This window comes from Bombus vosnesenskii, unplaced genomic scaffold (genome assembly GCF_011952255.1).
Source record: "Bombus vosnesenskii isolate JDL3184/JDL3185 unplaced genomic scaffold, Bvos_JDL3184-5_v1.1 scf7180000015740, whole genome shotgun sequence".
NCBI lineage: Eukaryota > Metazoa > Arthropoda > Insecta > Hymenoptera > Apidae > Bombus > Bombus vosnesenskii.
This window is the reverse complement of record NW_022884127.1, coordinates 22307-45852: the sequence shown is the minus strand read 5'-3', so window position 1 is coordinate 45852 and position 23546 is coordinate 22307. Positions and strand designations below refer to the sequence as shown.

Sequence of the window (23546 nt, the reverse complement as noted above, 5' to 3'; positions counted from 1 at the left end):
ATGATCAAGTTATTTTAAGATGACAAGATATTTCACGTCTTCTATTTAAATATAGCGTTAAATTTTAATTCCGTCAATTCGTATATACTCATACATCGAATTTTCTTTTCTCATGTCATTTCTTTTCTTTCATTTCACATTTAATTACAAAGATAAAGTGTAAGTACGTTCCTCATAAAATTAATATCAACTGTCGCAAAATATACAAAAGTAAACTAAGAAGAGGGGTACATATTATTACACAAACTGTCGTTCATATTGCATATGTACATATTGTTTATTCGACCAATCGCGGGGAGACGTAGTCGCTAGAAGAGACGTCAACGGGGGTCGTAAATCCCCGTTACGATTATAACAATCGACACCACGAATTGATCGATCCCCTGATTTCCGTTGAGATAATAGGGGTGATTGAGTTTGTATAACACTGTGATTCACAGAATTATAAATTATATATTTCCAACACTTAGATTACACTGATGAGCATAGATAGATAGATAATCACTTATCGCACGAAGATAAGATATATATGTACGTTAGAGCAGGGCTCTTATAATTAGATTTAGTGTATTAGTGGACGTAGCACTATAAGATATTTAGGAGAGGAAATGTATGCTCGACAATACCGAGACCGACTTTCGCGTTATGCTTAGACTGCCCCGATGGGCATTAGCGGTATACTTAGTAGTTGACTTTTCCAACGATGTAGAAGAAGTGAAGTTAAGTGACGATGCTGTGTCGGAGGAAAGCTAAGGATGGGTGTGTCTAGCGCACGGGACCATCGGATTTGTTGGTGCCGATGTTAGTTAAGAGAGTGAGGGAAATAGGCTTAATGTTAATTGGTTAAACGAAGGGTCTTATCCGCCCTCGAGGGAAAGTGGTTAGTGGGAGGAAAGTTGCAGCGTACGTGAGAAAAACTAACTTTCCCTTGTCCCTCCGTGGTAGACATAGTCTTTAGAAATTCTTCGGAAACAGATGTTTGTTTGGTTTGAAGGACCTCAGCAGGCAAGTGACTCGGGTTTATGACGGGTGCTTAAGGCTATTGAGGGTACGCCGTACGGAAGAGCGGACACCTGATGTCCGTCTGGCCCGCGGTGTGTGACCTGGGCCAGGCAGAGAGTCGCCCGGCGTAACACATATGCAGTATAAAAACAATACTTTTTAGTTTTTAATCTCTTGTTTAAATATTCCTAATATCTAAATTTGTATCGGTCATTGATTCGATATAACTGCGCTTATTGGAAGTAATTAAGCTATAGCCTGCGCACAAGAGAAGAAGGAACAAACACGTATAGTATACACGCTTAAATAACAAAATTAAGTCAGTTTACGTTCAATGTGAACTGGATCAAAGTTCCAGTCTCGAATTATAGAGTTTCTTACTATCAGTTTACAAAATTCGATATTACGATTATGTACCGTATTTGAAAAACATAAAATGCTTTGTTCAATTTTAAATCAAACTAATATTTACCAAAGCGAATACGAAAAAAATGTTATCATCAAACTCAATTTTCAATTATCAAACTTAATCCAGCACAAATACAAATGTTATTCGTGCTTTTTTACTTTTACTACTTTTCAACTCTCTATAGTTCGAGATTTGAGTTCCGCTAACTTTCTTTCTACTGCGCATGCGCAACAGGAAACCTTGAATTACACGTAATAGTCAAAAATTCGAAAATCTTATCCTTTCGTGGCAGCGAAAGTAACCTAGGACTAGAGGTTCCCTAACATTAATAATAATAAGGCAATAATATTAATATTAATAATAATGTAATCGAGTACTACTAACAATATTAATAATAATAATAATAGTATGGTAATGGCAAGATACACGTGGGTATAAATTAATCATTCCTTTCGTAATATCTACGACGTCTTCGGGATATTCTTTAGAAATTACTTTATTTCTGGTCAATATTCATTAACGAGCAACTTTTCTCTCTGTTTCTTATCACGATTTTTTTCACTTCATCACAATTGTACCGTTAGAAATTATTCAAAACACTGTTAAAATGTCCATGAAATATATGCAATTGCCGTATTGAATAAGCGAGTAATGAAGTTGCTGTTTCACTGAATAAAAGTGAAATCTCCAATGCGTGTGCTCAAGTATATAAGTTAAAAAAAGATTGGTACATCAATGCCTATTATTCTTAATCAATATTCATCATTTAACCATTAGGACCGAATTTTTACAAACCAACTCTAAACCACGACCCAATTTACAAATAAAAGATCGATGTGTAAATTAACTATCAACTATTAATCTCCAATCCTATGTGAAGATATAATGTTCGGACCAAATTTCTAAACTAACGTGGACAATTCATGCGGACTATTGGTGGTTGCTGCGCTACTTAGATCCAATGTGGCAGCCGGAAGACCAGAACTGACGCTGCCGGTTGCTTCCCGTGGCAAATGCTGCGATCTATTTAGCTTATTTCCAGGACTCGGTGGCGATCTATCTGCTGGTGTATCCGGTGGCGTAACCACGTTTCTGTGTCCGCTCACGTTCAGATGATTGCGCGTCGCCGCGATCGGAGCTGGCGATGAGAGCAACAAGGGCGGTGGAGACATTGACACATGTCGATGATGATATGGTGATGATAGTGTTGGTACTGTGCAGCTCGGCCGTGCGTTGCGTGGCTGGTATTTAGTTGGTTCGTCACGGGCCCGACTTTCGTTGGGCAGCCAGCATGGTGGATGGTTAACGGGCCACGTAGTTGTTGCTGTTGTAGCTGGTGCTGGGTCTGGTGCTGTTGCAGCTGCTGCTGACGCTGCAGCTGTACCGCCGCTTCGCACTGTTCGCGCGCTAACGCCTTCACGGCATTCGTCTTCTCCTACGAAATAAGAATGATAGGTTAGGTTGTAGTCAGGGGCCATAACAAATTAAAAAAGTTATAATATAAGAATTTACATTTTAGTTGAAATAATTCTAGTTACGAATAAGTATCAAAGATGATTCAAATCTTTTTCGTTACCGATAACCACGGTGAAAACTCTTTTGGATTACTTTCAGCCATTGTCAATCTTATTGTCAATACTACATGCCTGAAGTAGAAGGAGGGGTACAGAGAAAAAGACTTTTTCTCAGCAAATATAATCGTTACTCAATTATTTTGTTCAACAGTTTTACAAATCTCCCAAAAATAAACGAGAATACGAAAATACACTGAATATCGTGTGTATGGTTATTTATAAAATCCCCTTGAAATAGTTGCGATCGCGGATCACATAAACAAACGAACCCGTCATTCTACAGAGTATCTTTTTCGGTGAAATTATGCAAACGTAAATGTAACTTCGGTAGAACTCCTCGAGAACTTGTAAGCTTATATCACTCTGACCCAACCAGTCCACTCTAAAGTGTATAATTTATAAAAGGGGATTATATTAATACGTGGAGGATGTGGTAGGTGGTAAGTTTTGCATATGAATGTTCGTTGATACAACGAATGGTTAAATGGAGGTTTTCATGAATGTGATAAGGACTAGATCGAATGTTTTAACACTTATAACTAGAATGCGTATTTTTATATAAGTTTGTAGTTTTACGAACATAATGAAAGAAATAAAATTTTAATCGAGATTTGTTTTCTTATATACGTATATTTTAGCGCATTTTATGCATTTTGCGCCATTTGCGTACCTTTCAATTTCGCACGAACGTATAAAGATCAGCAATATAATTATAACGCTTCTTAAAAATGTGAAAAATCCTGGTTTCCTAAAAGCTTGCAATTGATTTCAGAATAATTTTTATGAACTCTACCAGATAAATTATGGTAACTCTGAAAAACAAAATTTCACGATAATATGATTTCCGGGTAAAATACACATAAAAGATGATTTAGACGTGTTTGAACGTGTTCGTTTTCTTTTTTAATAGCGATATGTTCTTACCCTCTGCCACACGAAGACGTTATGGACCATTGCGCATCCACAAAACACGATGCCAAGGCCTATGAAAACCGACGTAACGATTGCCGGTATGACACCAATTACCTCTCAGAGAAAAGACATCGACTCCCGACTGTCGGACGCCAACGCCGCTACGCATCTTAGTCCCCATCAGAGATAAGGCCCCAACCCCGACTTTCGGACTCCTTGGAATCCACACCAAACCCCCCAACATCCCCAAGCCAGGGTGTATATAAGCCGAGACTTCATCCAGCCCGGAGAGTTCTCGTTCTAGTTGCTGTTCTTGTACAACACCCCTTTCTCTGTTCAACGTTATTCTACTGTAAGTGCCAAAGTCATAATAAAGTTCGATAAAAGAGGATTAATAGTTGGGCTACGACTCAGCTTTCTTTTCTCTCGCAACCCAAGTATCCATTTTACATGACACCGGCGTCGAATGAAACTGGATGAATGTATACAATATCATACCTGAAAGCATTGTTAGAGGATCATTATAACACGTATGCCATAACAAGCGGGACAAAGAATCAGCGCAAATACATATTCTCAATACATATAATTCTCGTAGCGTAAACTATATACATATGCTTTTCATTGAAATTTTCAATACTAGTCGCAAATTATTTTTCAATTAATTTATTATTTAAGTCTTTATATATCAATTCTCGACGAATAAATTACTTAAATTATAGAGAATCTATCTTCAGACAATAGAGAATTCAATATTTTTGGTCGTTAAGTAATTTACAAATTTCTAAAACGATTACGTTCGAAGTTTTGGACAGTATTTAAAGTTTCTAACATGACATTAAAAAAAAATAAATAAATTTTATGATATAATTAAAAAAACATTGTGGTCTATCATAATTTCTATTCCGTCAAATTTATTAAAACGCAGTTTTCTTCTGAACAGAGCCAAAATGTCCGTCTTGAATCGAGTTCAACAGCTTAACGATCGATCGAGCGAATGATAGCTGTGTAAACTAGCATGGCACAACGTAAACTTTAGATTAGATCTCGATCCATCCACCAGCCGTATTCATGCATGACATGAATATTCTGTTTCAGCTCTTTATAAATTAATCTGTTAAAACTTCCCTAAAAGACGATCATTTTTTATTTTTCTAAGAAAAATAATGACTATTCGGCGTTAAAATTAACTTTATTTCCATTGGATTTCTAAACTGATTTCATACACTCAGAGATAGTTCACAGTATCTTTTAGATTCATGCCTGAATTCAAGAAAAATTAAATGTATAACTTATGTACTAGTATCTTTCAAAGAGTTAAAGTTGACAGAATTGAAGGAATTGGTTCTTACCAGTTAGAAAGACGGGAATGCTAATGAAAAACTCTCCGACAGCACATATCCGGCTGATGGATGATTTTTGCAGGTACTTGTTACTCCTGAAACAGACAAAATTTGAAGTGAAAGTCAGTTTCACGATTCTAGGATAATTGAGCGAAATATAAATGTTAAGGAAATTCGAGGATTTGGGAATACAAATTATTGACTATATTTCCCACACAACAGTTATACATCTATATTACTCTCTGAAGAACGTCTTGCACGCACGCTGGTCGCCAACCGACTATCCTAGATTCTTCTAACATCTGGCAACAGTCTTTTGTCTCCACTAAGTCCTTGACGCCCTCTAACCCTTACACACACACCCTCATGTACAGTGTAAATGTATCACTTCCCTAACAATAAAGGAACCAGTTATTTGTTTAACAGCCAAGAATCTTTCAAAAATTCTACTGTAATTGATACTTCAAATATATTTAGTCAGACAAAGGATAATCATAATCGCAACGTTAATCTTAACTTTAATTCAAGGATCAAACAGTATCATTATACATATAAAAGTAAACATAAGTCTATCCACATTATTGTTATTATTATTATTATATGTTATTCTATAATTGATTTTTATTTCTTTATTATCAATATTATTCTATTTTCTATAATGATTCAATTATAGATCTTATTTTTTGTCAATCATATTTCACTGAAAAGATCACTTTGAAAATAATCTAATAGTAAAAAATGAAAAATAATCTTTTTCTACCTTGTCTTCATTTTTTACAACCTCTGTCCACCGCCGTAAACCTATTAAATGCATGAAACGACAAAGCAAAGCTGCTTCACATAATTCCCCGCTCACGCAGTGTCAATCAGCTCACGACCGCAAACGATACTGCTAATTTCCAGCGACCACGAACGATTTCACCGTAATTGCCGGTGGGAAATTTACCAATACGTGCTCGAATTGGTCAATAATGGATAGAGCGCTCTTGCACACACTAATCTACCAACAAATAATATTGACTCAATTGAACAACAGCGCCTAGATTAACGGACAAACCGCATGTTCCAAACAGATTTACAATCACGGCAGAAAATACATGCCGTTATAGATGTTTCCTGGTCAAGACTAATTTCCAGGCGTTAAGAACATTGTGACCGGAATCTAGGAAGAACTAGCACTTCCTGGAATAATACTATTGTGTCCTCGATGAATGTCTCTCCTCAATGCCCTCGAGTGAGTTGCTTTTGTCTTTGGTCGTACGACGTCCGGGATGAGAATTCGGGGAACGGTTTTGCGCTGCTTTAATACTCGCACAACCATCCATCCATGGGACTGCATCTTTTTAGGAGGACCAGTGATTAATCTTTTCCCACTCATTTTCATTTCTAATTTCTCATGAGGCTAAGATTCCTGCATCTTTTATCGTAATAATTTATTAATACTATTAATAAATTGAGACAATTTTACACGTCGTATTTTGCGTTATAAGATGACTTGTAATTTGTAAAATTTACCTGTAAAATTCCTTTGTTTGTTTTACCGAAGCAATAGTTGGCATTTCTATACGACAATAAGAATTTGTTAATACTAATAATTTGTAAGGTTATCATGTTATCATTCTTCTAATGGATAGTATATTATTGAAACTTTTTTAATATTGAAACGCGATATTTTTTTGGAGAAGAAGTGCATAGTAGTAAAGAGTTGAATTCTACGGACGTAAAAAGTGGACATAACATTTTCTGTACATGGAGTCGCCTGGCCTAAACATTTTATGATTTCCGGGCAAAATACAGACGAATCCAGCGCTGATTTTAAAGTAGCTTCATCCAAATAAGCCACAATAAGAAAGTCCCACGAAACAGTTGCGTTCATCCCCTTTCGAGGTCGCCGACCTCTTTGAATGCGTTTCAAGAGCGTCGGACCAATGAAACTTCGAGTTCTAAACTAATTTCTCAGCCTTTTGCGTTAAATTTAACCTTCCGCGTTAGTGTATTTCGGACGAGTTCCTATTTTACGCTTTCGTCGACTTCACCAACGTAACAGGCAGCATCCGCAAGTAAAACTGTCTCTTAAATTTGATGTGACACCAATACACGACGAGAAGAATCACAATGCCATTTTTATTCCACTTCGTTAATTTTTCGTCGTAAGGTTTAGCTGTAAATAGGATTAAAAAAGTTTAGATTAACGAGGAATTTAAAATTGATCTGTTAAATCAACAATTTCCATTAGTTGTCAATAGATTTTATAAGCTTCAGATTACTGAGAAATTATACACATTGCAAAATATTTACCATTGGTTACCCACGCTACACGTAAATTTGATCAATCTACCAATGCACTAACACTGCAATAAATTTCTATTGCAACATTCCACGCTCCTTTGCCGCACCGTAAACTCCTCGCTAGATTTATTCCACCTTAAAGTGTCACATAACTCCTACGACACCGATATCAAATCTTAAACTCCACCAAATTCCAGAGAAACTTGATTTCGTCCAAAGTAAGAGATTAAACTTAAAAAGCAATTTATTTCATCTTTAAACTATCCCAAACTTCTTAAATATAATTTATATATGTCGGAAATAAGAGGACACCGGTGCCTTCTCTCTGAAACCTCGGGAAAATCCATAAAAACATTGTAATTAAAATCTACAGTTGTAACTAAACGATTTGCCATCATTCTAACCAATTGTATTTGTTTGAGACTTGTGACAATGAGCTTGGGCTCAAGGCGACAATTAGTCGCCGAACGTAGCCGCGGTCAACGGGACGAACTCTCCATCTAACAAAGGCATTGAGTAATCCTATAGCTCTCCTTAAAAGAAAGATTTGTAGCGGCACGTGGCAGTAAACACTCCAACGGTTTCTGTCCCGTAGCTTGCGACACGCAGATCCTATTCTCCGGGCAGGATGTTTACCAGATGTCGACGCGTCTCCACAGTACGTGATCGGCTAGCCCGAGGACCGTCATAAACACTAATATCTAGTTACCTAAAATCCTTCAACAGATACACAGTCTTTGTCCCAGTTACGGGAAGACAGGAGAGACCTATTTTTCCACGAACGACGTCTCCCACTAGCAGCCCTCCCTCAAGGGCAGCTAGCATCCTTTTCTAACTACCGATATGGAGATTGGCCAATTAGCAGCAACGTCAATTTCCCTTACTTTCCGAACGTAGGATGTCCCCGACGAATCCGATGATCTCGTGGCCTTAGACACACCCCGTCATAGTTTTCCTCTGGGGTATCACCGGGACGGAAAGTCATTCTCTCTTGCGGTCTCATCGACAAAAAAAAAGAGATTAACGCCAGCGACTATTAACACAGAATCCGACTTAGATCTTTGCGAGTGCGTACGGCTACCGTCCCGTTGTTGTCCGCGGGTTCGTTATTGAACCTAGGATCATTGTCATTAGTTTCTCGAGTATCTAATTACCACGGTTACTTGTCCGGTTCTATGGTAATCGTATTTGCACTAGCCAATGTCTTCTCTATTGCATAACGACGACGTGTAATCCAAACGAAGATTCGCTTTACGCCCCTAACCCTAATTCTAATGTAAACCCGACATATATATATGTCGGAGATGAAAGAACACCAGAGCCTTTGGAATTTTGGATAATCCCGCAACATTGTAACCTAGAATCTACTATAGCTGTAATTGAACAATTGTAGTTATTCAACCAGATTGTAATTGTTCGAGAGTCGTGATAATGAGCTTGGGCTCGAGGCGACAGTCAGTCGCCGAACGTAGCCGCGGTCACGGAATGAACGCTTTGTCTAACAAAGGTATGGAGTAATTCTATAGCTCTCCTTAAAAGAAATATTCGTGGCGACACGCGACAGTAAACATTCCAACGGTTTCTGTTCCGTGGCTCGCCACATGCAGACCCTATTCTTGGAGTAAGATGATTGCCAGATGTCGATGCGTCTCCGCAGTACATGTTCGGCTAGCCCGAGGACCCGTTATAAATCTTAAGGTTTAGTTAACTAAAGTCCTTCAAACGGACAAACAGTCTCTGTCCCAACTACGGGAAGATAGGGGAGACATATTTTTCAACGAGCGGCGTCTCCCACTAGCAACTTTCCCTCGAGGGCGGCTGGCATCTTTTTCTAACCACCGATATGGAGATTGACCAATTAGCAGCAACGCCAATTTCCCTTACTTTCTGAACGAAGGCTTTTCTCGACGAATCCGATGATCTCGTATCCTTAGACACACCCCATTATAGTTATCCTCTGTGGCATCATCGGGACGGGAAAGGCATTCTCGCTCGCGATCTCATCGATAAAAGAGTAACGTCTTCGCGATCAGTGGTTATTTCACGTTTTAACCAGACTTAGACTTTGTGAGTATGTTCTGTTGTCATCCCGTTGGCCGCGGATTCGTTATTAAGCCCGAGATCATCGTCATTCGTGTTGCGATTGCCGAACCGCTGTGATCAATTGTCGAGACTGTACTAATTCTATCATTGCAATAAACTACACCTGTGTGTACCGTATCAATGGCTAATCCCCGAGAAGATTCCTTTGACGCTCACAACCCCACTCCCAGTGCCAATCCGACATCAGAAGTGGGATCAGAACGGCTTCGAGCGCTGGAAGGGCAGGTCGCTGTCATGAACAACCTAATTCATACGCTAATGCAAAGGCCAAATACGGGAACCACCAAATTACCACATTTTAACCCAGAAGTCGCAGGCGCCGACCCAGCCGCGTGGTGCGCGGCTGTTAGTAGGACCATGAAGAACAACCCCCTACGAGATGACGCGCTATACTCTGCCTTAAGTGACTCTCTACAGGGTTCTGCAGCACATTGGCTGGCACGAATGACGGGAGACGGAGAGGTTACTTGGTCTACCGTTAAGGAACGATTCCTTATACATTTCGGTGGCCGAGAGACGACGTCCTCATCGTTAATCAAGGTATCCAGGGAACCGCGGGGAGTGGGCGAATCCACGGGGGCGTTCGCCGGCTGTGTCCGTTCCCTCCTGCAGACGCGGTGGCAACATTCTACGCTAGACGAAATACTTAACGCTGTCACTCTCTACATATTAATTCCACACGACCAACGTCTTAAACGATTGGCCCTCACGAGCGATATCAGAACGGAGGACCAATTTCTGAGCGAAATGCGACCCTTTTGTTACGAAGAAGAGTCGACATTTTCGCCGAGAGATGCACCGGCGGAACCCGAAGCTAAGCGACGCAAGTTATCGGGCCACCAGACGAGGTGTCATTACTGTGATACTCTCGGACACAGAATAAAGGACTGCCGCAAGAGGATGCAGAACGAACAGCAGAGGGATGCACGACGCCAGGAAGGAAGCCGACCGGCCGCACCGTCCAAGGCGGTTTGCTACAGATGTCATGCGGAAGGCCATATCACACCTAACTGCCCGGCACGACGGGACGGTAGACCAGGCCCCAAGGATGAGCGTAAAGTCAACTCCTGCGTGGTGGAGTCCCCAGCCGGTAGTTTAAGTCATCTGGGTGAGTCGTTCCCATTTTATTTCGATCCCGGAGCCGAGTGCTCATTAATTAGAGAATCTGTCGCTCCGAAATTCTCCGGTAGGGGAACGACAGATATAGTAGTTATGCGAGGAATAGGAAACACCTGCGTTAAGAGTACATCCCAGATCTTATCTACGGTACGCATTAACTGTTTTACATTGGAGATAAACTTTCACGTTCTGGCCGATAGTCACTTGCATTATGATATCATGATTGGCCGCGAGATCTTAAGCCAGGGTTTTGATGTAACTATTACACGAAATAGTGTCGATATTTGTAAAACGAAGACTATTAATGCCTGTAGTAAAACCTCCGAAGACGAGATCAATATCAATGCGGTTGACACTGACGTGGTTGGTAACGATAAAAGTCGGTTAATTTCTGTTCTCGAGAAATTCAAAAATTCATTCATTACGGGCTTCCCACGTACTCGCGTAAGCACGGGTCAGTTAGAAATACGGTTAATCGATCCTAATGTCAACGTGCAAAGAAGTCCTTACCGACTTAGCGAAGAAGAGCGTAGGATAGTGCGTGAGAGAATAGACGAGTTAATTAGAGCAAAAATCGTGAGGCCGAGCAACTCACCGTTCGCGAGCCCTATCTTACTTGTAAAGAAGAAAGAAAGACGGCTCAGACAGACTGTGCGTAGATTTTCGGGCATTAAATAAAAATACGGTCGCGAACCGGTATTCCCTACCCCTCATCGCGGATCAAATCGCGAGATTGCAGAAGGCGAGATACTTCATTAGCCTGGACATGGCCAGCGGATTCCACCAAATTCCCATTCATCCTAATTCGACGGAATATACGGCGTTCGTTACACCCGACGGGCAATACGAGTACGTGACTATGCCGTTCGGATTGAAAAATGCACCATCCGTTTTCCAGAGGGCCATTCTCAACGCCTTAGGCGACCTCGCGTATTCGTTCGTTGTTGTTTACTTGGACGACGTCCTAATTATTGCCGACTCAGTAGATCAAGCCCTAGAAAGGTTGAGCACCGTATTAGATACCCTCGTGAAAGCCGGATTCTCCTTTAACTTTTCAAAATGTTCCTTTCTAAAGACATCGGTACTCTATTTGGGATATGTAATTCGTAACGGAGAAGTCCGTCCAAACACGGGTAAAATACAAGCCTTGAGTTCTTTACCTGCACCGTCGACCGTCAGACAACTTAGGCAATTCATAGGTTTGGCCTCTTGTTTCCGAAACTTCATTCCCAAATTTTCACAAATAATGAAACCCCTGTATGCACTTACCTCGAATAACAAGAATATACCTTGGACGGATAGGCACGAACAGATAAGACAAAAGGTAATTTCCGTCCTGACTGACGAGCCGGTGCTAATGATATTTGACCCCAATTACCCCATAGAACTACATACGGACGCTAGCTCGGAAGGATATGGAGCCATTTTAATGCACAGGGTCGAAGGTAAAAATCGAGTAGTGGAATATTACAGTAAAAGAACTAGCCCTGCGGAATCTAGGTATCATTCCTACGAATTGGAAACGTTAGCAGTTGTAAACGCCGTCAAGCACTTCCGTCATTACTTACACGGACGAGAATTTCTCGTTGTCACCGATTGCAACTCCCTGAAAGCATCCAGTAATAAGGTACACTTGAACGACAGGGTTTACAGATGGTGGGCTTACCTGCAAACTTTTACCTTTGACATTATGTACCGGGAAGGTAAACGAATAGCCCACGTAAATTTTGTCTCGCGAAATCCCGTAGACTTGGATCGCAGTACGTTCAGCAAAATTGTAGAGAAAGAAATTAACCTAACCGAAATCTTCGACGATTGGCTACTAGCGGAACAACGTCGCGACCCACAAATTTCTGAGATCGTCGATAAATTACAGAACGAAGAGCTCGCGGAAGACGTCGCGAATACGTATGAGTTACGGTCCGGCACCCTTCATCGTAAAATACAGAGAAAAGGTAGAACTCTCTGCCTGCCCATTGTTTCGAGAGGGTTTAGATGGTCTGTTATTAACCATGTGCACCAGTCCATTATGCATTTAGGTTGGGATAAAACGCTTGAGAAACTGTACGCGTATTACTGGTTCGAAGGAATGGCGAAGTATGTTCGCAAATTCGTAGAGAACTGTCATGCTTGTCGAGTTTCAAAGGCAAGTTCGGGTAGAGTACAAGCCGAATTACACCCCATATATAAGACCAGTATACCTTGGCATACGGTTCATATGGACATAACAGGCAAATTAAGCGGTAAAAACGATTCGAAGGAATACGTCATTGTGTTGGTCGACGCCTTTACTAAGTTCGTATACTTGCACTATACCCGTAAGATAGACTCCATTAACACCATTAAAGCGCTTAAGTCCGCTATATTTTTGTTCGGCACTCCCTGCCGGATAATAGCGGATCAGGGGAGATGTTTTACGGGCAAAGAATTTCGAGACTTTTGGCAAGATAAATACATTAAACTCCATTTAATTGCGACCGGAGCTAGTAGGGCCAACGGACAGGTAGAGCGTATTATGAGTACGCTAAAAAACACAACAATAGAAACTACCGGGCGGTCCTGGCAAGACGCGATCGGGGAAATACAACTGGCCTTAAATTGTACCACCAACCGCGTGACTAAGTCAAGCCCGTTGGAACTACTAATCGGTAAAACAGCGAGACCCTACGGCTTATCCCTACCCGACAATATCGAAGAAAGAGGAGTAAATATCTCCCATGTAAGACAGCAGGCGATAAAGAATATAGAAGCAAGCGCCAAATACGATAAGGATAGGTTCGACGAAAACAAAGCTAAAATAGTTAGGTTCAACCTTGGCGATTTCGTAATACGTTATAACGGCATACCATATAAGGTAATACGTTATAACGTCATCCCATATAACGTAATACGTTATATCGTCATCCCATATAACGTAATACGTTATAACGTCATACCATATAACGTAATACGTTATAACGTCGTCCCATATAACGTAATACGTTATAACGTCATACCATATAACGTAATACGTTATAACGTCGTCCCATATAACGTAATACGTTATAACGTTATACCATATAACGTAATATGTCATAACGTCGTCCCATATAACCTAATACGTTATAACTTCATACCATATAACGTATTACGTTATAACGATAGAAAATATAACGTAATACGTTATAACGTCATCCCATATAACGTAATACGTTCTAACGTCATACCATATAACGTAATACGTTATAACGTCATACCCTATATCGTAATACGTTATAATTTCATACCATATGATGTATTACGTTATAACGTCATACCATATAACGTAATACGTTATAACGGCATACCTTATAACGTAATACGTTATAACGTCATCCCATATAACGTAATACGTTATAACGTCATACCATACAACGTAATACGTTATAACGTCATACCATATAACGTATTACGTTATAAAGTTATAGCATATAACGTTATACGTTATAACGTCATAGCATACAACGTATTACGTTATAACGTTAGAAAATATAACGTAATACGTTATAACGTCATCCCATATAACGTAATACGTTCTAACGTCATACCATATAACGTAATACGTTATAACGTCATACCCTATATCGTAATACGTTATAATTTCATACCATATGATGTAATACGTTACAACGTCATACCATATAACGTAATACGTTATAACGGCATACCATATAACGTAATACGTTATAACGTCATCCCATATAACGTAATACGTTATAACGTCATACCCTATATCGTAATACGTTATAATTTCATACCATATGATGTATTACGTTATAACGTCATACCATATAACGTAATACGTTATAACGGCATACCATATAACGTAATACGTTATAACGTCATCCCATATAACGTAATACATTATAACGTCATCTCATATAACGTAATACGTTATAGCGTCATACCATATAACGTAATACGTTATAAAGTTATAGCATATAACGTATGACGTTATAACGTTATAAAATATAACGTGATACGTTATAACGTTATACCATATAACGTAATAAGTCATAACGTCGTCCCATATAACGTAATACGTTATAACGTCATACCATATAACGTAATACGTTATAACGTTATGCCATGTAACGTAATACGTTATAACGTTATGCCATATAACGTAATATGTTATAACGGCATACCATATAACGTAATACGTTATAACGTCATCCCATATAACGTAATACGTTATAACGGCATACCATATAACGTAATACGTTATAACGTCATCCCATATAACGTAATACGTTATAACGTCATACCATATAACGTAATACGTTATAACGGCATACCATATAACGTAATACGTTATAACGTCATCCCATATAACGTAATACGTTATAACGTCATACCATACAACGTAATACGCTATAACGTCACACCATATAACGTATTACGTTCTAACGTCATACCATATAACGTAATACGTTATAACGTCATACCATATAACGTAATACGTTATAACGTCATCCCATATAAGGTAATACGTTATAACGTCATACCATATAACGTAATACGTTCTAACGTCATACCATAGAACGTAATACGTTATAACGTCATACCATATAACGTATTACGTTATAAAGTTATAGCATATAACGTATTACGTTATAATGATATAACGTTATAAGATATAATGTGATACGTTATAACGTTATATCATAAAACGTAATACGTCATAACGTCGTCCCATATAACGTAATACGTTATAACGTCATACCATAAAACGTAATACGTTATAAAGTTATATCATGTAAAGTAATACGTTATAACGTTATACCATATATCGACACTCTGTGTTACCACAGATTTTATACGAAATAGTGAAATTGGATATTGAATACTGTATTCAGAGTTAAAATATAATGCTATATGAAAATGAAATAGCACTTCAAAGACTTGATAGATTTCGTTAATAAAATAAAGCAAAATAAATCTTTAATTCACTCACTACGAATTTATGGCATTGATTAAAATCAATGAATGTAGAGTTACTTCCGATTAAGGGTACAACTGTTATAAATTAAGAGCATAATTACATTGAATTAATGGGAAAATGTTGTTATAAATTATTGGTATAACTGTTAAGAATTAATGATGTAATTGTTTTAGATTAATGGCTTAAATGTTATAAATTAATGGCTTAGAAGGTATAAATGAATAGCTTAAATGTTATATATTTATAGTTTAAATTTATAAAATAACAGTTTAAATGTTGTACATTATTGGCTTAGATGTTGAAAATTAATAGCTTAAATGTTATAAATTAATGGCTTAAATGTTATAAATTAATAGTTTAAATGTTATAAATTAATGGCTTAAATGTATAAAATGATAATTCAAATATTGTAAATTAATGGCTAAGATGTTGTAAATTAATAGCCTAAATGTTATAAATTAATAACTTAAATGTATAAAATAACAGTTCAAATGTTGTAAATTAATGGCTTAGATGTTGTAAATTAATAGCTTAAATGTTATAAATTAATAGCACAAATGTTTTTGACAATTGTGGATCTTTGAAGCCGAAATAATGTTATGAGAACACTAAATTTATACTGAGGATTAATATTAAAATAGTAATCTATTTATTTCATGGACGATTTCTTATATATTCATCGATACACACTTGCGCGCGTCTCAACACTTTCTTCTATACCCGACTGTTAACCGACTGAACAGTTTACATTCATCTGTTTTCGAGACCCCGCGCACACGCATACATCCACACGCTGATATTCACATACAAGTATCTCTACTACACACTTAACCCAGTCCAACACAGAAAATTATACATATCTCAACAAATGTTATAAATTAATAGTTTAGACGTTATAAATTAATTGCTTATATGTTATATATTAATGGCTTAAATGTTATATATTAATAGCTTAAATATTATAAATTAATTTCTCAAGTATTGTAAATTAATGGCTTAGACGTTATAAATTACTGGTTACAATGTTGTTATTTGATATTTTTTTTATTTACCTTATATTTGAATTCTTCTTGGATGTTCACTGTCCGGAATTTCAGGGACGAAAGAGCTCGCGCGCGACTTCCGCGTTCCTTATATATCTTGACAAGGTGTCGAGATGTCAATCAAACGTTAACGATCTCTTGACATAGCAAAGGACGGGTTTTCCATTATAACAAAATCAAATTGAACAATTTCTTAATTTTTATCGTAAATTGGCGCCTTCGACGATTTAGTACGGTATCCATTTTTATCATTTTAATAGTTTCTACAAACTAAGACTAAATTCACACCTCCTTGATACTAGTTTTCGACTATCAATTAGTTTGAACAAAAAGGGAAAAGAGCCTAACGGCAGTCGATGACGTTACTGTGAAATATGTTATGGTATTTAAATAATCAGCCAGATAAAATTCATATTAATCATTATATTATATTATCGATATTCGTTCATTTACTCGTGCTAATTACAAAATAAAATGTTCTCTTTTCTTGAATAACACCTACATCACCGTCTGCGATATTTAAATTTCTTATTTAATGCTTATTTAAAAGTCAGGTACATTTTTAATTCCTCTCAAGTTAAACGAGTAAATTTACTCGTTATAGTTGTAACATAAAATGGCTATTTTCTTCAATACCACTTGCATCGCTGTACGTGATACAAATATTAATTATGTATCGAATAATATGTACCAATTGGCTGTAATCGCGGTTAGGTATTTCTTCGTTTGATCTATCAAGAGATCTATTAGGCTATTAGCGAAACACTTATTGATTCCTCAAAGATGTATCTTAACTTAAATCTTAAAGATTAACTAAATGCTTATATTTGATTAGTATTCGACAGTGTCTATCATATTCAGCCATCTTCTTTTATAATTGATACTGCTCGGATCAATTATTTTATAATAAATTGCAGATTATGCCACGGTATATTATAAGATATTTGTCTATAGCTCTTTTTTTCTAATTCATTGATTTTATTATTAGCCTCGTTGGTTTTTCCTGTGAGTATCTGCTGTACGTACAATTCCATTATGCTCAGATTTTTAACATCGTTGTACGAATATGTGCGTGTTCTAGCAGTAAACATTGGTTTCGTTAAAATGAATGTAAATGCATGATATTATCAGAAATTGTGATTGTAATTAACAATAATTCAAACAAAATTCAAAGAATTGAAATTGTTAGGGAAGAGATACATTTACACTGTACATGAGAGTGTGTGTGTAAGGGTTAGAGGGCGTCAAGGTCTTAGTGGAGACAAAAGACTGTTGCCAGATGTTAGAAGCAATTCGCTGTGGAGTGCCGAAGCGTGCAGACGTGTCTCTAGTGCCCAGCGTAGTTCGAAAACAACACGTGTCGCCCAACCGTCGAAAGAGAACACAGCTAAGTGTCCCTTACCCTTTAGGGAGAAGAAAATCCCACGCACCTAACCCCAATCCGAATACTAGCCTCACAGCCTCACAACTAGTTGATCATTCCGAATTAACTAGCTCGATGATGGCCCAGCAACCGCGACCAGGCTCTCCGGAGCAGACTCGCGGCTACCCCGTGCTACCCCCCCCCCCCCGTGGCAGAAGTGTAGCAGAACTCTCCGCACTAACGACGCTAACACTACAAAGAAAAGGAAAATAGAAACAGCAACGCAAATAAACACACACAACAGGTTCGCCGTATTGGAATCCTCAAACGACGCCATGGAAATCGTAGAACCGCCACCAAACCAACACACACAGAGAATCCCCCCTCCCCCACCAATATTAGTGGACGACGTCATTGACATACAGACAATGATCAAGTCCCTAGAGAGAGATATCAGCAAGGAGGAATATAACCTTAAGATAAGCAACAACAAAGTAAAAATACTACCGACGAACCCAGAAGCTTACAGAAAACTCACCAAGACACTCAGGACCCTGAACGCCAACTTCCACACCTACCAACTCAAACAGGAAAGGCCTTTCCGGGTGGTCCTACGAAACATACACCACTCAGCAGACATAGACGAACTCAAATACGACCTCTCAAAACTCGGCCACGAAGTCATCAACGTAAGTAATATAAGGCATAGAGTCTCGAAAGACCCGTTATCCTTATTCTTCCTAGACATTAAACAAAAACCGAACAATAAGGAAATCTACAACATCAGTCGCCTAATGAACGCGATAGTAAAGATCGAACCACCGCTCGTGAAAAAAGAAATAGTGCAGTGCAAAAGGTGCCAAAGGTACGGTCATGCGCAGAAATACTGCAACCATACTTTCCGCTGCGTTAAATGCGCACTAAAAACAAAGGAAGATATCGAAGCAACCACGGAATACTTAAACACGAGCATAATAAACGCAATCCGCCTCTCCACACCGACAAAGCCATCTAACAGCAAACAAGAATATCCCCAATACATACTAAAAAAATAGCAGAAAAACGTAGACTAAGAAGAGTATGGCAGACCCATAGAACACCGGAGGACAAACGCAAACTTAACAACGCAACTAGAAAGCTATCCAGAACCTTAAGAAACTATAAAAACGACTGTTTCCATAAATACCTCGCCAGCTTATCCCCCACAGCCGACGCCAACTACTCACTATGGAAGGCCTCCAGGAAACTCACACGCCCCCCCCACAAATAATCCCACCTATCCGCCGTCCGCAAGGTGGATGGGCGCGAAGCCCTATAGAAAAAGCCGACCTGTTTGCAAAACACTTGTCAAAAGTATTCAAACCCCATTCCCCCCAAACCGCCGCGGACGTTACTGAATACCTGCACACCCCCTTCCAAATGTCCCCTCCTATCGAACCCTTCTCCTCTGCAGAGACTATAGAAACAATCAGTCGCCTAAACCCCAAGAAAGCAGCAGGACACGACCTAATAGAAAATAGAGCAATCAAGGAACTTCCCACAAAAGGGATAGCACTCATCACATCGATTTTTAATGCTATCCTTCGCCTGGAACACTATCCTAAGGCTTGGAAAATCTCATTGATTACCCTCATCCCTAAACCCGGTAAACCGATATACGAACCCTGCTCCTATCGCCCAATCAGTCTTTTACCTACCCTGTCCAAACTATTCGAGAAGATGCTCACGAACCGACTCCTTCCAATCCTAGAGAACTTGAAAACACTCCCAGATCACCAATTCGGCTTCCGAAAACATCATTCTACAGTAGAGCAAATTCACCGCTTAACTCATACGATCAGCCAAACACTCGAAAAGAAAAAATATTGCTCAGCGGTTTTCCTAGACATCCAACAGGCATTCGATAAAGTATGGCATGAAGGGCTACTATACAAACTTAAAAAGATCCTATCCCACCCCTACTACTCCATCCTAAAATCTTACCTAACCAATAGACAATTCATGGTTAAATGCCTAGACGCCACTTCCGCAACATTCCCAATAGAAGTCGGCATACCCCAAGGTAGTGTCCTCGGACCCCTGCTGTACTCCATCTACACTGCCGACCTACCTATATCAAACGATATAACAATAGCGACATTTGCAGACGACACAGCGCTATTAGCTTCCCACGCAGACCCGATAATAGCCTCATCCACTCTCCAGCGAAGTCTCGACTCCATGGAAAAGTGGTTTCACAAATAGGGCTTCAAAGTCAACGAAAAGAAATCCTCACATGTAATCTTCACGCTCCGAAAACAAACCTGCCCCCAGGTCACCATCAACAATGCAACAGTTCCTAGCAGGGATACAGTCCGATACCTGGGCATGATCCTGGACAGGAGACTAACGTGGAAGACACACATTTCAGATAAAAGGAAGCAACTAAAGGACAAACTAAAAAAAACTCTATTGGCTCACGGGCCGACGCTCCAAACTAAATATACAGAATAAAATTACCCTCTACAAGACCGTAATAAAACCTGTCTGGATCTACGGAATCCAACTATGGGGAACAGCAAGTAACTCCAACATCGAAATACTCCAACGCTTTCAATCGAAAACGCTAGGATCCCTAATTGACGCACCTTCGTATGTAACCAATGAAACAATACACCGCGACCTCAAGATACCCACCGTCAAAGAGGAAATAGCAAAATATAGCGACAGATATAGCAAAAGAATCAACAAACACCGAAACCCCCTAATCACTGGACTACTCGATACGACGGACCAGATTCGCAGGCTGAAGAGGCACTACCCGCTAGACCTAAACGTTAGATTCATTTAATTATCCAAATTAAGCATATGCACTTACTTATAATACTTATAAATTATACCTATCTATAATAAGTATTAACTTATTGTAAATAAACAGCCATGTCACTGCGCCACGCCAGAAAAATTACTGAAAATTCTCAACGCGAGAATTGATTGTAATTTCAAGAAATAAATAAAAAAAAAAGATGTTAGAAGAATCTAGGATAGTCGGTTGGCGACCAGCGTGCGTGCAAGACGTTCTTCAAAGTGGAATATAGATGTATAACTGTTGTGTGGGAAATATAGTCAATTATTTGTATTCCCAAATCCTCGAATTTCCTTAACATGGTAGCAGAGCGTGGTTACTAGTTTTGCAAGATATTTAGTGCGTGGTTACGATCTTGCGAGTGAGTTCTCAGTAAAGAAAAAAAAACTTTCAGAGGAAAAAATATACTTCGAGCACGTAGGAACGCTTGAATAAGAAAAGAAAAAAAAGAAGAATCAATTAAAATGGAGAGATCGGAAATCATGATACCTATATTCGATGGTGAGGATTATGGAATGTGGAAGCAAAGAATCACGATGTTTCTCAAATATAAGGAATGCGAGGTTGTTACAACTAGAATGAAGAACGAAAGAGACGATGAAGACTGGGACAAAAAGGATTTGAAGGCGATTAATATAATTTATAGTGCAATATCGAACAGACAATTGGAGTATGTTAGGGAAGGAAAAACGGCGTATGATATAATAAAAAGGTTCGATGAAATGTACTTGGAAGAGTCGACGGCACTGCAGATCGTATGCAGAAGGAGATTGGAAAACATAAGACTGGAGAACTACAGTGATTCAGCATCATTCTTTAACGATTTTGGGAAATTAATCAATGAATTAAAAGGTGCGGGCGCACGCGTAAGTGAGAGGGAAAAGCTGAATTACATGCTGAATACGTTACCCGAAGAATACAGCTACATAGCGGACATAATAGACGCATTGAAAGAAGAGGATCAAACGGTAGCGTATGTAAAAAATAAAATAGAGATAGCAGAGAAGAAAAATAAATACAGTCGAGGAGAAAGGCAAACCAACGCCTTTTCTGCAAAAAAGGAAGGATGCTTCAGATGTGGAAGATTAGGACACTTTGCGAGAGAGTGTCAAAATGGCGTCCAAGCGGGAAGCAGTAACGGCTATTGGCATGGGCCAACACGTGGTCGAAACAGAGGAAGAGGGAACAAAGGCAATACGAGCAGAGGACGTGGAAACTTTCATCGTCAATCAAGAACCGGCACGGGCGAGCATGGAAACTCAAGAGCAGGCATATGGACAGCAACGGCGCACGCAGCAAACAGCAGTGAGACGAATGAAATAAGTAAGAACGAAATAGTGTGGCTATTAGATAGCGGTTGTACCGATCACATAATTAATAATATAAATTATTTCGATAACTCTATCGACCTAAAAGAACCGGTAAATATATATTTAGGCGATAATAGACCGAGAAAAGCGACAAAAGTTGGGAATGTTATAAGTTATTTTGAAGCATTCGGAAAACAAAATGAGATAAATATGAGGAAAGTATTTTACGCGAAAGAAATGTCCGCAAATTTGATTAGTTTAGGTAAACTAACAGACAATAAGAATACGGTTATTTCCAAAGGAAATATTGCGAAAGTAATAGATGAGGATAATAAACTTACAGCTGTAGCGTTCAAAGAGAATGGGACATATAGAATAAAAAATATATTGAAAGGGAAGAAGCACTTAGTAAACAGCGCCGAACGTAGTGGTATGAGTAAAAAGGAAAGATGGCATAGGATGCTAGGACACGTAAATTTTAAATATTTAGAGATTTTGGGTAAAGAGCAGCTAGTGACTGGCATACCGAATGAATTTGAAAAGGAATTTTTGAAATGTAGGGTATGTATAGAAAGCAAAATGCATAACTTACCTTTCAAAAATAATCGAACTAAGGCTAAGGAAATAATGGAAATTATTCATACGGACGTATGTGGTCCCTTTAAGACTACCGGATTCAATGGAGAAAAATATTTCATTTCATTTATCGATGATTATAGTAAAATAGCTAGGATCTATTGTATAAAATCAAAAGATGAGGTCTTTGATTCTTTCGTACAGTTCGTAAATGAAGCCGAAAATTTAACGGGCAAGAGGTTAAAAATATTAAGATGCGATAATGGTAAAGAATATTTAAATAATCGAATTTATAAATTTGCTAGGGATAAAGGTATAAGAATAAATAATTGCCCAACATACGTACATGAATTAAACGGGACAGCGGAAAGGTATAATAGAACAGTGATGGACATGGCGCGTTGCTTGTTAGCGGAAGCGAAAGTACATAAAAGGTACTGGCCGGAAATAGTTTGTACAGCGGCATACTTGAAAAATCGAATATTAGCGAATACTATAGAAAGAAAGACACCTTTTGAAATATTCTTCGGGAAAAAACCAAGTGTTAAAAATCTACATCTATATGGAAGTAAAGTTTTTGTAAGAAGGCCAGAACAAAAAAGAGTTTCCAAATGGGACAAGAAGGCAGATATGGGAATTCTATTAGGATATAGTGAAGTAGGATACAGAGTTTTATTAGGTGGGAAAATAACAAT

At 38.6% G+C, this 23546-nt stretch overlaps 2 protein-coding genes across 2 annotated transcripts; one reads left to right on the top strand and one right to left on the bottom strand.

Annotated features, from left to right (window-relative positions):
* Positions 1-2446: 2446 nt before the first annotated feature.
* Positions 2447-4168, bottom strand: LOC117241354 (hormone receptor 4-like). The gene is made up of 2 exons (XM_033507292.1): positions 3910-4168; positions 2447-2846 (listed from the first exon to the last, which is right to left on the bottom strand). The coding sequence occupies exons 1-2, from the start codon at positions 3937-3939 to the stop codon at positions 2520-2522; spliced, it is 357 nt and encodes a 118-aa protein (XP_033363183.1). The 5' UTR covers positions 3940-4168; the 3' UTR covers positions 2447-2519.
* Positions 4169-9752: 5584 nt separating this feature from the next.
* Positions 9753-11429, top strand: LOC117241352. The gene has a single exon (XM_033507291.1). It carries the CDS (start codon positions 9753-9755, stop codon positions 11427-11429), a length of 1677 nt encoding a protein of 558 aa, XP_033363182.1.
* The last annotated feature ends 12117 nt before the right edge of the window (positions 11430-23546 follow it).

Coding starts and splice junctions, on each gene's coding strand:
- LOC117241354 (XM_033507292.1), bottom strand. CDS start 3,939: ATGGTCCATAACGTCTTCGTGTGGCAGAGG. Junction 2,847..3,909: donor ACGTCTTCGTGTGGCAGAGG/GTAAGAACATAT, acceptor CTTATTTCGTAG/GAGAAGACGAATGCCGTGAA.
- LOC117241352 (XM_033507291.1), top strand. CDS start 9,753: ATGGCTAATCCCCGAGAAGATTCCTTTGACGCTCACAACCCCACTCCC.